Source organism: Danio rerio, chromosome 13 (genome assembly GCF_052040795.2).
Source record: "Danio rerio strain M-AB ecotype USA chromosome 13, GRCz13ab, whole genome shotgun sequence".
Taxonomy (NCBI): Eukaryota; Metazoa; Chordata; class Actinopteri; order Cypriniformes; family Danionidae; genus Danio; species Danio rerio.
The window spans coordinates 635,343-652,500 of record NC_141033.1 but is presented as its reverse complement, the minus strand read 5'-3'; the positions used below and the strand labels follow the sequence as shown (position 1 = coordinate 652,500).

General features: G+C 38.3%; 1 protein-coding gene across 6 annotated transcripts in view; it reads right to left on the bottom strand.

The window, feature by feature from the left end:
• Window positions 1–17,158, bottom strand: part of nrxn1b (neurexin 1b) — a gene marked incomplete at its 5' end in the record, with an annotated part of 604,334 nt that overhangs the window by 71,440 nt on the left and 515,736 nt on the right. For 3 of the 6 annotated variants that reach the window (NM_001440732.1, NM_001440733.1, NM_001440734.1), the window contains 5 exon segments: window positions 1,410–1,571; window positions 2,232–2,255; window positions 3,549–3,850; window positions 6,030–6,059; window positions 11,501–13,282. In NM_001440732.1, the coding sequence (NP_001427661.1) occupies window positions 1,410–1,571; window positions 2,232–2,255; window positions 3,549–3,850; window positions 6,030–6,059; window positions 11,501–12,221 (1,239 nt within the window). 6 annotated transcript variants of the gene reach the window in all.

Sequence of the window (17,158 nt, the reverse complement as noted above, 5' to 3'; positions counted from 1 at the left end):
TGTTTGGAACAAATGAATAGTCAATAAATGATGGCAGAATTGTCCTTTTTGTGTGAACTTACGCTTTAAGGTTAAGTGTAATACAGGGCTGCACAATATATCACATTTCATATCGCAATGTTTGCATCTGCAATAGTCCCATCGCAGGATCTGCAATCTCGAGATTATAGCTGACCAAGAGCCACAGTGGAAAACACTCATGATCTGTGGTGTCATTGTGAAGTTTAATCCTAAAGTTACTCAAATGTTTGTCGTTTGCGTGTGTTTTTAGGCCTATCAAGCCAGGAAAAACATTCAGGCACAAGAAATTATACTGCTTGTAACTTTAGAAAGGATTCATTGTAATTACACTCATATACAGTGAAGTCTATACAGTGTTAGTGGACATTTTTAATCTGTGTACCTGAATATTGCTAGACTCCCAAAAACTGCATAAAATACAATAAACCAGCAAAAATGCAAGTGAAATAAACAGATACACTCCTCTACAAAATCATCTTAATCAGTCTAAATGACTAGGTAGCTCCGCCCTAAATGACTGATAGCCCTGCCCCCTAAAGGACTGAACTCTCCGCCCTAAAGTACTGATAGCTTCGCCCCCCAAAGGACTGATAGCCTTGCCCTAAAGAACTGATAGGCCCGCCCAAATGACTGACAGTTCTGCCCTAAAAAAAGAGTGATAGCCCCACCTTAAATGACTGATTGCCCCACCCAAATAGACTGATAGCCCCGCCCCAAATGACTGACAGTCCCACTCTAAATCACTGATAACCACGCCTTAAATGACTGATAGCCCTGCCCTAAATGAACAATAGCCCCACTTTTAAACCCTGATAGCCCCACCCCAAATTACTGATAGCCCCACCCCAATAGACTGATAGCCCAACCCCATATGATTGATAGTCCCACTCTAAATCACTGATAACCATGCCCTAAATAACTGATAGCCCTGCCCAAAATGAACGATAGCCTCCTTCTTAAACACTAATAGTCCTGCCACAAGACTGATAACCACACCCTAAATGACTGACAGCCCTGCCCTAAAACACAGATAGTCCCACCCTAAATGACTTATAGCCACACCCTAAATGACTGGTAGCCCTGCCCAAAGATCCACATCCTAAATGACAGTTAGCTCCGCCCTAATTGACTTGTAGCTCTGCCTCAAATGAGTGATAGCCCCGCCCCAAGAGACTCATAGGTCCACCCTAAAGGTAGATAAAAATGTATTTAATTTTAACAAAAATGAAAGGTAGAGGGCATATTAATTTTTGCTAAATAATGACGTGACAGATATACTGCATATAACAAACACAACTATCTACAAATATGAGCACACTTCATTGTGATTCGATTGTGACTCTAAGCTCTACACAGCCTGCACTGATTTGGTGTGGCAGTTTCTTTACCTCCCTCAGACAGCCCATGAAGTTGTTGCTGACAGGAGATCCGGGCAGGTCGGCTGTGCTGGGACTCCCTCCGACATACAGAAAGTCATCAGAGCCGAGCATGGTGTACTCCTCCTGAGTGTATCCTGTGGTGGTCAGTATTCCGTCCACAGATATCGTAACCTGCAAAACAAACCACAGGAGGAGGAGGAGGAGAGCAGCTGGATACTTTCTGAACTCCTGATCCTTCAGTCTCTTTCATATGAATGCTGCATAATGATGATGCAATGGAGAGCACATCAGATCTGAAGCCCTACAGAATCATGCCAGTCTATTGGCTGAAGGTGATCATGACTTTGCAGTGCCACCGCCAAAATAATGGAATAAACTTTTCCATATTAGAGCGGCTCCCACTCTTCTGTTTATTACTTGAGTCCCCATATAGACATCTGATAAACGACAATATATGCAAATTACATGTGACAGGATGAAGTTGGACAGGACATCTTGTTCATTTCATCTCAAATCCATTGTGTTGGTGTATAGAGCCAAAAAATTTTGAATTGTGTCGATGTCCAAATATTTATGGACCTAACTGCATATATATACGACAAAATGACTATTTTATATAGACAGACAGATAATGGATGGATAGACAGACAGACAGACAGACAGACAGACAGACAGACAGACAGACAGACAGACAGACAGACAGACAGACAGACAGACAGACAGACAGACAGACAGATAGATAGATAGATAGATAGATAGATAGATAGATAGATAGATAGATATACTTTATAAACATACACAAAATAAGAGAAATAAACTGAATGATATTACCATAGCATATCCAACGCCTGAGTGCTGTGTGGAAAAGAAGAAAGCAAATTATAAACTGTGACTGAATATCATCTGTCATTCACAAAGTAAATGTATGATGATCACCAATGTGAATATTTAAAAGCTAAAGAAACACTTGGTTAGTATAAGGGCACATTCCCTCTGTGCTTTTAGTAATTGTGTTTATTCAGTACGTGATGCATTAGTGTGGGCGTCTCAATGTCTAAAAACTGGTCCTATAGAGTGGATTATTGACCTGACTACTCTTTCAGCAGTGCTGGTTTTGAAAGTTTGATTTTTTTTATTTCTGGTATTTTAACCCTTGGGTGCTGTTGGGTCGTTTTTATCCACTCTGGGCTGATTTTAACACTAAATTTAAGCATAGATTTCACTGTGTTTTAGCAAATGTGATGATTTTTTGGTGACAGATTCTATTTTGACACATGTTTTGGGAAAATGCTTTGAACAAAACTCCTCAACACACTGTTCAGGTTGACTCCCCTTTCACGAGTTCACACTCATATTTTTGACTGAATAGAATATGCGTATTTGGCGTGCTGTCCGGGGAGAGGGCTCTGAGCTCGTGAAGACACCCTAACTCGTATTATTCCCCTTATCAGGATGGAGAGAGATAGGGTCCACAATGTCTAGCTCGGCTCCAGATTTAAATGGGTATCGGGTTTAATAGTGTGGAGTTGGGGTGGTGGAGGGACGCTGAAGTCGAGAGAAACGGAATTATGTTGTGTTTGACTATTTATAGAGGTTTGCTCTTGAGCTGATTGGATAATAGAATGATTGTGTGTGATGCTCTAGCCTCGTCAAAGACTGATCGTGCTCCTCCCGAAGTGTGTTTATATAACATAACTTGGTGATGTTGGTTTTGTTTTTGCTCCATTGACCTCAATTATAACCACATTTAATGATTGCAAAGCCATGACAGCATATAATCATGCATTCTTGATTGTTGGTAGATTTCCCTGTAAGAAAGAGGGACAATTTAAATGTATTATCTTTCTATTCCTGTGGATATTCAGATGAATAACTCTTATTATAAAGGATATAACTGTTTAATAAACTGTTTTGCTAAAATGCACCAAAATATTTAGTCTACATCCACTGAGTAATGGACAAAACTATTCAAAAGTGGGTTTACTCATTTATGCTGAGCACTGTATTAGTAATATTGATTCTAGATTATTTATCGATACCATAATCGATACCATAAAAAGTGATTTTTGTGCAATGATGTCTATAATATTGGCATTTGTAGCAAAGTCTTGACTGAATAATTGCTGTTTACTTGTTTTTAGCAGTTACCTGACGCAAATTCCGCAACACTTTCACATCATGCCATTCGTTGTCGTTAAATTTCCCATTGACCGGCTCCACCAGAGCTTCAAACGCCCCAGAACCCAAATTTATGACCAGCGACACCGCCCCGTTCTTCAGCGCCAGGTTGACATAATCTGCGATTTTGCCGGTGTGCAGCATGAGTCCGTTTCTCTGCAGAGTTCTGAAGGACAGTGTGATTTCATCGCTGCTGCTTTGGATGGGGTTCAGGGAAAGATCGTAGCAAAAGTATTCTGAACCTCTGAACGTGGCCACATATTCCTCCATTCCTAAAAACGATGAAGAAGAGATGGGGATGACACACATTTGACCCTAACCCAGAAATGCTGCACTGCTGTCTGTATAATGCACAAGTGGATGCGAGTAGTGATGGGAAGTTCGGATCATTTCACTGACTCTGACTTCTGAGTCTCAATCATCGAGACCAGCGAATCTTCATTTATTGATTTTCTTTTCACTTAGTCCCTTTATTAATCTGGGGTCGCCACAGCAGAATGAACCCCCAACTTATTCAGCATACGTTTTACGCAGCAAATGCCCTTCCAGCCGCAACCCATCACTGGGAAACATCCTCACACTCTTGCATTCACACACATACACTAAAGACAAATTAGCTTACCCAGTTCCCCTATAGCGCATGTGTTTGGACTGTGGGGGAAACCGGAGCACCCGGAGGAAACCCACACCAACACGGGGAGAACATGCAAACTCCACGTGCTAATCATTAATCACTTAGTGAATCTTTTTTTGAGAAATTTCATTCAAATATGCTTAAATAACATTATAATGGTTCAAGTTAAGGGCAGCATGGTGGCTCAGTGGTTAGCACCGTGGCCTCACAGCAAGAAGGTTGCTGGTTCGAGTCCCGACTGGGTCAGTTGGTGTTTCTGTGTGGAGTTTGCATGTTATTAGGATAAAGAACGAGCCTCCTCCATTTAGCCTCTTTACTTTTTCTTTACTTTACTTTACTCCTTCACTTTACTCCTTTACTTTGGTGGAGTGAGGAAACGGTGGAAACTCTCTCCACTGAACACATCCATTAGCCCACAAATTTCATTTCCTTTGTCAAGAGCAAAGATTTGCCTCAAAACTGTTTCTAAATTCAGCTCTAATCTCCAGCAAAGGAATAAATGAACAATAATAATGAAGTGTGCTCAGAAAACTGAGTTATTTCCAAACACACGTCCTGTTATTATGCCCCATATGCTGATGCAGACGTCTCCAAAACCCCACAGCTGGACACATCTACACTTGTGTTTATTAAACAACAAAAATATTCATTGATTGCTTACCTGGTGTTTTGTCTATGATTAGCTCAGCTCACCTCTTCTGACATGTCTTCAAATTTGAGTGGTTAGTTCTCATGACACAGACAGACCCATATAAGCTTAACCAATGAACACAGTAAGAGCAGAAGACCCCGGATTAGTTCACCTTTTGACTCTTCGGGTTTTTAAATCATTCGTTTATCAGAGAGCTCGAGAAATAAACAGATCTTTTTCCAGCTCTAAATGCACATGATTGGTCTTTCATGTGATGAACGAACGACTCAAACCTGAGCTCGAAAGAAGGAGCTAATCTTCTCAACCTTATGCACAAATGTGCGCATGCGTGAATAAACAAATCACTCCCTGAGACGACTCATCGTTCTCGAGTGACATAAAAGATTCGGTAAAAATAAATTAATTGTTCAAGAATGACCCATCACTAGGTATTGAGCACTAAACAACCAGAACAACATTCATGAAACATGAAATTCTCTAATTTTCATACTATCCATCCTAATCAGTGTGCGAAAATAGAATTAGTGTCTCAAAACATTCATTCATACATTTTCTTGTCGGCTTAGTCCCTTTATTAATCCGGGGTCGCCACAGCGGAATGAACCGCCAACTTATCCAGCAAGTTTTTACGCAGCGGATGCCCTTCCAGCCGCAACCCATCTCTGGGAATCATTCACACACACTCTCATACACTACGGACAATTTAGCCTACCCTATTCACCTGTACCGCATGTCTTTGGACTGTGGGGGAAACCGGAGCCGTCTCAAAACATACTACGTTAAAATTAGAAATCCAAACGAAAGACGTGCCCTCCCGTGAGACCCAATAAAAAGGTCAAAATGAAGTGAGTTTTTCTTTAAAGCTGGCAAAATAATCTGCCAATGGCGTGAGAAAAATAATCGTATGTCAAAAGGAAAACAAGATTATTCTGCTTCCCCCAGTGTCAGATTATTTGGCTTGCTTTAATCAAAAACTCTCTTCATTTTACCTCATTATTTCTGAAAACAACACTATATGTTGTGCTTGTCTGGAAAATGCTTCTTGATTTAGGATCCAATGAAGTGCTCCAATGACCAGCACCAGGTCAACACTGGATTCATGAGGTAGCTCATGCACAATAAAAAGAGAAGTAATGCAGAGAGGGAAAAGAAACAGAGGCCATACCTCGATCCAGCATCATCAGGTGTGCCAGACCTGAAAGACAAACAAGAACAAGTGAGCAAGAAAACTGAAGCATCTAATCAACAATACTTCAGGAAGCAATCAATAATGGCTGCACAATATAACATGTTAAGAGTTCACACTCAGCTGATGACTGGTAATAAGCGTGTTTGGTATGCTGTGCCAGGAGAGAGCCTTAATAAGATTCTTAAGCCCTGGGCTCCCTCCCGTTAGCAGGGCGAGAGGGGAGTTTGAGCTCAGGTAGATCTTAATGAACTCCCACAACTTATTTCTGAAGAATGACAGATATAGGGATGGCTTATGAGAGATTTACGACTTACTAAGAGCTCGACTATAATGCCAATTTGGTATGTTCAATTCACTAAGGTTGCGTGTTTTTTGGACTTTTGGAGGAAATCGGGAACCCAGCGGGATACCCACGCGAGCACGGGGAGAACAAGCAAACTCTAAACAGAAATGTTGACTGGTTCAGTAGGGACTTTAACCAGTGACATACTTGCTGTGAGGCAACAGTGCTAATCACTGGGCTGCAGTGTCGCCCAATCTAGAAAGAAGGAGGAGTAGGGGTGGGATATCTTCCAGATGAAGATACTGAGATAAGAAACCCTGGTTATTAATGAGTTAGGAATCATCTGATTGGTGAATTCAGTGTTAGCTAATGCAGGACCAGCTGTGGTCAATCATAAGCACGTGATCCTCTCGAAAGTACTTTATACACAAACTTCACTTAATGAGCATCAATATCGGATTGTGATCATTCGCAATAGTCACATCGGAGATTATGCAAATTTTGAAACAAACTCCAAATCGAATAAAACATGAATAATTCAGATTTTAAAAGGAATTTTAATTTAAAATTACATAATGCCAGAGTTTCCCAAACCTGCCAAAAGTTTTATTGTGATAATATAAATTTGCATTATATATATATATATATATATATATATATATATATATATATATATATATATATATATATATATATATATATATATATATATATATATGCATGTAAATGACCATTAACTGACATGAGGAAACTGTGTAAATAGCAAATATTAACTTAATAAAATATTCATTACCTTAAAATCTCAGAGGACTTTAATATTTGAGGTCAAAGAAATTAAAAGTTTTCAAACATCTTAAAAACTGCAGAGATCCTCAGAGTCTTGAGGCAGTGTTTAACTCGCATAATTATCCATCCTAATCATACCATAACTGAAGCAGAGCTGCTTCTGTCCCCAATTCACAAGCATGAATAATTAATCAACAATAATTAGTCATTTGCATTTCATTTATATTCTATGCACAGTTAAATTATTACGTAGGAAAGGAAAAATTGTTTGGGCGACATGGTGGCTCAGTAGTTAGCACTGTGACCTCCCAGCAAGATGGTCACTGGGTCAGTTGGCGTTTCTGTGTGGAGTTTGCATGTTCTCCCCGTGTTGGCGTGGGTTTCCCCCGGGTGCTCCGGTTTCCCTCATAGTCCAAACACATGCGCTATAGGGAAACTGATCAACTAAACTGTCCGTAGTGTATGAGTGTGTGCAGGCGTATGGGTGTTTCCCAGTGCTGGGTTGCAGCTGGAAGGGCATCCGCTGTGTAAAACATATGCTGGAATAGTTGGCGGTTCATTCCGCTGTGGCGAACCCTGATAAATAAGGGACTAAGCCGAAAAGAAAATTTATGAATGAGAATTGTTTATCACGTAATCCATAGAAAGAAACCTTCATCTGATTAAAAGCATTTTAAAACATGATATAATACAATTACAAGTGCATTATTTTTGGAACCTGTTTATGTAATCCAGATTACATCTAATTAACTGCGACCCAGAACTGCACAATTTGAACAATACAGGACTGGCATTAATAATCACACGCAGATGGTGGGTAATAATGTTCGCTAATTAACTGAATTACAATCCCTTATGCATTTATATAAATTATAGAGTGAGATGTATGTCATTTAGATATAAAAGCAATGCATGCTTTTGTGTTTAAGAGCATATTTAAATCCATATACTATATCAGGAGGGTCTTTCAGATGCATTTATTTTAATTAATGCAACACACATGCATTCATTGATGCATAACAAACAAAACCCCTCATCCCCTGTAGGATCATACTCTGACAAATGTTGCTGAAAGGCTAAATTAGGAAAAACAATTGTTATTTGTTATCATTAATTATTACATTAGCTGAAAATGAAAAGCATTCTGTTGGGATGCATGAAAAAAACAGCTGGAAAATGTGTTAATTCTGCGTACTTCACATATAAAAGCTAGGAAATATCTATAAATGATGCATGAATTTCATCTGAAAGAGAGATGTTGAGTAAAGCTCGTCCATAATGTGATTTCCGATATCCAGAATTACAACAGAGCAGTGCATCAAAGTAATTATTTTAGCAAAGCAAAGAGATTTGTGTGTGTGAGACGGAGACACAGTGGCAAATCCCATAATCCTCTGATCAAAGTAATGAAAAAAGCCTTGAAATCATTTAATGGAGAGTCGGAATTTCAAATAATAAGCTGCATTGTTAGAAAATATACCAGACGCGGCAGTGAGACACAGTCGAGTTCATCGCCTCATTGATTTATGGAGGAAGATGCGGTTATTGATCTGACTATTGATTGTGTGTTCTCGGCTCTTGTTAAGGGAGATCTATACTGCCTCTTTGCACAAGATGTAAATGCGTCTGTGAAGTCTCTAGAGTGTATGTGAAGTTTCAGCTAAAAATAGCTCATAGATGATGTTCTCCAGCTCTCTGAAACTGACCCTTTCAGGCTTTGATCTTAACTGTGGTGTTTTGGTGACCGTCGCTTTAAATGCAAATTAGATGTGTGCTTTTTTTTTTTTAGAAGAGGGCGGAGCTACAGATGCCTGTGCGTCAGATGTAAACACCAGTGTGTGTGTTGTCAGTGCTGCTCAGGTGTGCTTCAGTGTGAGTGTGTGTCGATGCTTCTGTCAGTCTATGTGGCTCCTGTCGCTGTTCATCTAAAACTCCACGTCTATAATCCTCTTAGTCTATGCTGACATTATCTTCAGCAGCTCAAACACTCTAACGGACAGACGGCTGCTTCTCACTCAGAACTGACCCTACCATGATATGGGAGTTTTGACCATATTTGGAAGGGTCATGAATATTAATGAGCTCTGCTCTGCCACTTTGCAGCTCATGCCAGTGCCATATATCCTGCAAGATGTATCTTCTGTCAGTTCAACATGTGACATTTGCCCCGTATGTTTTGTAATGAGGCAGCAAATACATGTAGACAGCTGAATATAAGCGTTCAATAGAATTTATACACTTCAATTTATGCATGTTGTCATATCACTCAGCTCTTTCTGTTTTTTTTTATTGTTGAGTGAAAAGGTGCCAATAAACGTCAGAAACTCATCGCTTTATGCAAAAGCTGATGATAATACCTGCCTGTGTTTTCATATACCTTAAAGCTCCGAATACGACAGTCCCTTTTTTCAGGTATAATTATAATTTAGCCTGTATTTCATCCACAACTCAGGAGCAAAATAGGTTACTCTGATGGCATTAAGACATATCTAGCTCACTTGTTCCAGCTAAAATAAACCTCTCCACCACTTCATTTGAAAACATCATTAACAAGGATGCTCTGTGTGCATGTGTGTGTATGTGTGTGTCAGGCATTGAGACGAGCTGCAGAGTGAAAACAGCATGAGTCTCTCTAATCTGTGAACACACTAAACGATGATCTGCTCAGTGTTTAATAGCACTATTATCAGCACGTTGCAAACACTGTTTAGTGAAAGCTGCTGGTCAGTGACCTCTAAACACACACACACACACACACACAGGTATTACGAATGCTTCAAAACTCACAGCATCTACATTATAACTGTTGCTGATGGATCCAAAGCTTTAGTTATTCTAGAGTCCAAAATATAATCAATATCAATATCTGAAACCTTGATACTGTACTTTATGCAAAAAACAAATTCTTCTTCAATAAAGTCTTGTTTTCCAGTACAAATGTTTGTTTTTTTATTAAAAATTATTAAATAAACACACTGTACATTTACTTCAGAAGCAAGAGTGTGCATTTTTGTTAGAGTTCATGCTTAAAACATGTTTCTGCAGTTGGGTGTCTGAATAATACGTCAAAAAAGTGTTGCTTTTGACACAAAACTACATTTCTCTGGCAGATATTTGCTTAGTTTATCAGGAATTAATGGTTATCTTCTCTTTTGTTTCTCATTAGATGAAAACAGCACTTTGTTTACTAATGTTTTGTGTGTTATTCCAGTTTGTGCATGGATCTTATTCACATCTTTGGATGGAAACACAGCTAATATCAAGCAGAAGTGTGTAATTTTGTTAGAGTTCATGCTTAAAGCAACTTTCTGTCAGTGAGGGTCTGAATAATATGTCAAAAAATAGCTGATTTTGATTTTTAAAAAACTACATTTTTCTGACTGATATTTCCACTGTTTATCAGAAACTGATGATTTTCTTCTCTTTTGTTTCTCATTGGATGGAAACGCTGCTTTATTCGCTAATGTTTTATGCAATATTCCAGTTATTATATTACAGCATTATTCAAATTCACATCTTTGGGTAGAAACACAGCTAATGTGAAGCAAGTCAAGTGTAGGCCTGTAGCAATATCTATTTTTGTTGTAGGATATATTGCACCAAAACATATTGCGATACAATTATTATTGTCATTTTAAGACCATCTCACTCATTATATAATGCCAGAATGACAATATAATATCATCAATGCAAGTGCACTCTTCGTATTTCATTCTTAATAATATTTCATTTAATTACTGTCACTTTAACAATTTAATAAGTCAGAGTGTGAAACTCATATCCTGAATAAATAATAAATGTTAACAAAAAGTGCAACATAGAGTAATAGAGGCTGCGATATCTGCCACCAGATCTATTTTCAGCCATTAAGCACTCACATGAGAATATACTATAGTAATTTATAGTCAATACTACAGTGTTTTAACCCATACTGACACTTACACCTCCAACAGAGATAGAGATGTTGCACAATCAGCTCAAATGTTGCTGGAACTGATTTTATGTATGGGCGATATATATTGCATCACCTAAAGCAGGGGTGTCCAAACTCGGTTCTGGAGGGCCGGTGTCCTGCATGGTGGTTCCAACTTTCTTCAACACATTAGCCTGGAAGTTTCTTGCATACTTAGAAAGAGCTTGATTAGCCGGTTCAAGTGTGTTTAATTGGGGTTGGAACTAAAATATGCAGCACACCGGCCCTCAAAGATTGAGTTTGGACACCCCTGACCTAAAATGACTGAGCTCATGTGTTCTGCGATAAGTCAGTACACTGATCATTATGACAGGCCTAGTCAAGTGGTTCTAAACTTCTATGAGTTTCATTCTTCTGTTGAACACAAAACAAGACACACACTGACTGTATAACTTTATATCTTACCTTCACTGCAGTCTTTTCCCTGGTAGCCGGTTTGAGAGCAGTCGCATGTCGGTTTATCCTCAACAACACTACACACTCCTCCATTCAAGCACGTGTTCTCTGAGCCGCAGAGGTCTTCGTGGACTCCAGCGCTGCTAATTATCGCAGGCTCAGAATCGTTGACTTTCACATCCATTATCCAGCCCGTAAACGAAGTGTGATCTTTCACAGTCTTGGACGTCAGCTGTAAAGACACCGACCTCAGCTCTGAGGGAATCCCTCCTAAAAATAAGTGGCTGAAAACCGTCATGTCTCGCCTTTTGGATTTAACCTCCTCCCACTTTACTTCGTCGTCCACGATGAGTGTGGTGTTTCTGAAGTTCCTCATAATCGAGACCGAATGCCATCGGTTGTCATTGATGGCGACGTCAGAAAGCACGCATGTGGACTCGGCACAGAAAATAGAAAAGCACAATCTGAGTTTCCCAACGTGCACGTGCAGCTCGAGGAAATCGCAGAAGCCTTCGTCATCAAAGTACACCAGGAGGCCATTCAGATGTGTGGTTTTCACACTGAAGCTCATTTCGCTCTCGCAGCAAGCGTTCCACATCGGAAACGCAACCCATTGTTCGTCGGATCCTGTAAACCTGAGACTAGATCCAGCGTTCGCTTTACATACAATTAGTCCGATAAAAAGCAGATGAGCACCCAAGTGAAGAATCATCATGAAGATGTTTGGCATGTTTATAATAATAATAATCTATAGGAAATCTCCAAATTATGCATGCCAAAGTAGGTTTAAGGTGGCACCAGATGTTATTGTTGCAATTAATTGCAGATTGGTAGACGGTATCATCACAATATTGGGCTAAACTGCAAAAAAGGTTATTTTAAAAGGTATAATAACAAAACAATACCTAGTGTATTGCTTTACTGTATATAAAAAAGGAGCGTTTAACTAAATTAAATGGATAAAGTACAATAGTTAACACTTTACAATCAATTTTCCTTAGTAAATTAATAAAAAACCCAGATTTATTACAGTTACTAAGTTATTCTTAGCTTAAACTATATTAACTACATCGAATAAAATGATTATGACTTGTAATCAGATTATGACTATGATTTTAATGTGTTATCAATTACAAATCAGAGTATGACTACAATTTTAACACAAAATTAGGCATTAACTAAGAATTAACATCAGCTAAGATTAGTAAATACTTTGGTGGATTAATGCAATTAACTAATGTTCCCTATTAGAGTCTTATTGTACAGTGCTAATGTCCAATAATATTATAAACAATCATATCATTTTCAGCCAATATTCCTGATTAACATGTGAAATTATTAACGTTTGAACAATTAAGAAATTAATTAACCAATTAAGCATAATCAAGCATTTGGTTCTGTTATGAATGTTATGATTAAATATACTTAAAAATCCCTCTAAAATACTTTAAATAACTAATAATTCACTGTGTTTTGAAGTGAGCATGATATCAATATTGTGCATGTTTATATTAATAATATATTTTGAATTATTATATATATGTCACCATATTTCTACACCAAACTGCCGGGACGTTTCAACATGCATAGACACCAATCTGCATCTATCTTCACGTCATCCACCTTCTCTGTGTGTTTTTCCGATGCACCATCCAGTGTGTCTCCAGTGTTCAGTGTAATCCATCTCTGTGCAGACGCGCGAGTTATTACTAATTATTGTAAATCGTAGGGTTAAATCCTCCGTCATCTGACGCAGGGAACAGACGTCATCTCAGCACAGGTCTATAGACACTGCAGATACAAAGATAAACAATCAGAAAAACATTTCGGCTGGCGGTTTCCCTGACATCTCAAGAAAATTATGCATTATGTGTTTACAGTAACGGTTCCCAGAAACACAGAGCTTCTGGACGTCTCTCTATCTGACTCATCTGTTTCAGGGCTCCGAGCCTCTGCTAATGAGCTGATGAGTTCAATATTGTGTTAGACACCAGAAAATGTGTGGCTGATGATGGCGTGCCTCCAGGAACAGGGAAACACTGTGTGTTTAGAGTCCTAGCAGACTGTTTTATCATTGTTTGAATTATTTTCTGAGCTTTACAGTTGTGAAGTTACGCTCAGAAAATGCTAGGTTGGGCAACACAATGGCTCAGTGGTTAGCACTGTGGCCTCACAGCAAGAAGGTAGCTGGTTCGAGTCGCGGCTGGGTAAGTTGGCGTTTCTGTGTGGAGTTTGCATATTCTCCCCGTGTTGGCGTGGGTTTCCTCCGGGTGCTCCGGTTTCCCCCACAGTCCAAAAGCATGCGCTATAGGGGAACTGATGAGCTAAATTGGCTGTAGTGTTTCCCCATTACTGGGTTGCAGCTGGTAGGGCATGCTCTGCGTAAAACATATGCTGTATAAGTTGGTGGTTCATTGCACTGTGGTGACCTCTGATGACTAAGCTGAAGGAAAATGAATGAATGGAAATGCTAGGTTGTTGTTGTAACCAATTGTTGGGTCAAACGTGGGCAAACCCAACCATTGGGTTATAAAGTGTAATTTAACTTTAAGTGAAAAATTACTTCATTTTGTCTATATTTGACCCAAGGTTGGGTTACTAAACTGAGCACTTTTTTATATTTTCAAAGATGTATTTTTAGGTCAACAGAATCAACCAGAAGAAATAAGAAGCATGCTATTAGTATACATTTGGACAAAAATTAGACAGCATCTGCCCTCAATTAAAAAATTTCTGGTTCAGTGTTTTTGACACACTCACTAAATCTATTAACATAAATCTAGACCTAAACCCCTTGACAGCGCTTTTTGGAATTTCAGAGAGAGTTGACCTGACTGTTGCATCTCACCAAGTTATTGCCTTTTCTACTCTTCTAGCTAGACGAGCCATTATTATCAAATGGAAACAGGTGATTCCTCCATCACATGACATGTGGATCCGAGAAATTTTTAGTTATATAAAACTTGAAAAATTACGATGTTTACTTGCAGGATCTCTCAAATCTTTTTACAAGACCTGGAACCCTGTTTTAGACTACATCAAAGGCTTACCTTGTTTAGTCGATATCAGATCAAATAAACAGTAATTAATTGAAAAGAGGAAATATTGACTCCTTAATGTGAACTTTTAATTACTATTTTTTCAATTGTTATTATTATAATTTTATTTATTTTATTTTTATTTTTTTGCTTTTATCGTAAACTTGCTCATTTATTATTATACTGTTTAACAATTTCTTTTAATTCTTGTATTTTATTTTTAATTTATTATTATTTCTTTCATACATTTGAATTTATTTTATTTTAAGGGGAAAGTGGGAAAATAAGAAAAATAAGACACTCTGTAATTTTTCCCTTGTTGTATTGTATACTATGATGTATTGTCTTGTTAATCTCAATAAAAAAATAAAAATAAAATAAAAATTAGACAGCATGATTTCAGTGTAGGCCTGTCTCGATAAGGAATGTTTGTTGTATGATAAATCGTCACAGAAATTGCTGTGATAAGATATATTATTGTCATTTCGAGTATATTGAAATACTTATCATTCTTAGGGTTATTTAGATTAGATTTGATGTTAAAAAGGTAAATGTCCTATTTTATACACTTTTAAATATCCTAATAGGTAAATGTCCAATCATAAAATTTAACAGTTGTGAGGTAGAATGTAAAAGTAATTGTAAAATGGCTGGACTGGATGACTAAATTAAATTGCTATTATTTATTTGTATATCAAATTGTTTGTACTTTTGATAATATGTTTTCGATTGTGGGAAGTGCTTCAGGTGGAGTGTGCTGCTTGTTTGTTTGTTATGATGTGTTTGTTTTCTAAACTTTTTAGGGGCCTCCTCGAAAATTAGATGATTCATCAGTCCTATTCAATAAATAAATTCAAATTTTAAACAAGTAGTTTGAACAAGCAGCAACATTCTTTGTTTTTGAGTTTATTGTTACGTGTTAAGTTTACTAGATTTAAAAACATATGCCAGTGTAGTCCTGTGAAATAGTACAGTTAGTACAGTACGCCTAAATGTCAAGTCATCTATATTTAAATAGTACTTTATACAATGTAGATTGTGTCAAAGCCTCTTTACATGAATGAGCGGGATGGATTAAAAGTCCTAACAATATTTCAAAACATTGCAATCTACACGCATTAATATACAAAGCATATTGAACTTTATTATAAGTGAACTTACTAAAATTAACTTGAAATTCTACATATGTTTAGGGAAGACAAGTTATCATGTTTCATGTTTCTTTCAGCCATTTGTTTTCTGTACAGAAATATAGTCAATATATAGTAAATTTCTGTATAGTAAATGTTTTAAAGGATTGAATGCATGTAGTTATACAGCAAACCGTACATAAACATCCCTAATCTTAGTAAACGTGTGACAAAAGTCAACACATTTTATAAATAAGGATATTTCTGAATGAAGTATGATAATATATTCAGCATCAGCGTCCATCAAGATGAATCATGCCCCGAAATAGAGCCTTAATATGGATATATATTCAGTAATATAGACACAGGTTACAGAATAACGTGATCCAGAGTTCTGATCACACGTCACAGCGTTTGATTTCATTCATGGCGTAAACAAACATCCTCACACACTTCATAAAGCACAAATACAGCTCGTGTGTTCGCCTCCTGATGGCTTCCATACACTAATAATCATGAACAGATGTGCAGTGTTCTGCTGTGTAGGTGATGAATGAGGAATCTGAGGTGATCCGCCCCAGACTCAGCACAACTCCCACATGAGCTCATATTAAACAACATTTCCAAGACAGTCATGTCGTGTCATTAATCTTTTAAAGCACGTACACCATCAAACAGCATTAACGGAGCTCACCTGAATTCATTCAGAAACCGAAAGCGGCCAGAAAACGGATTTGATGACGACCGAATAAGCGCGGATCCTGTCAGTAATATTAAGCGGCTCTATCTGCAGAAAACAGGCTGCTAGTACACACAGATCGCACACTGATGATCATTAGAGAAGAATTATTTACCCTTTGCGTCGCGACTCCGGTCGGCTGGTGAAGAAGTTAGTTATTGAGGGAGAGTCGTGAACGCGCAGCGGTTGGAGCGGGTCACGTGATGTGAATCTGGCGGGAGGCGCAGCCCGCGCTTTGCAGCACCTTGGACAGCGCGCTGCTACCCAAATCAGCCATATAATTCATCCAAACACTGCTTTATCGGCTTATTTATTTAGTCAGACGTTTGTTTTCTCTCATTGTGCGATACTTAGGATCAGGAAGCCACTTTAAAAGGCAGTTTTAAAGTACACATGACAGCAAAACTAAGCATATTGATTCTGTTAGCTCTCATTGCTAGTTTTGTGGCGAACAATTCATCTGTGCATGTCATTAAGAACAAAACAATAGTTTGCCCTCGTAATCTAAAGTTGAAATCTGAAACTGCACTTCCTGTTTGTTTTCAGTTCAATTCTCAGATTGTCTGTCTGAGGTATTGGGCGTGGCTAACATCACAACCACGCCCCTCCAACTGTCAACACAGAAATGGAGAGGAGGAGGAGTCTGTTAAATTGTTATAATTCCCCCCACCAGGGCTGCGTCCAAAGCCGCCTACTACTCAGTAGGTAATGCATTTGAATTTAAACGTACTACTCGCCCGTAGTTCTATACAGTATGAAT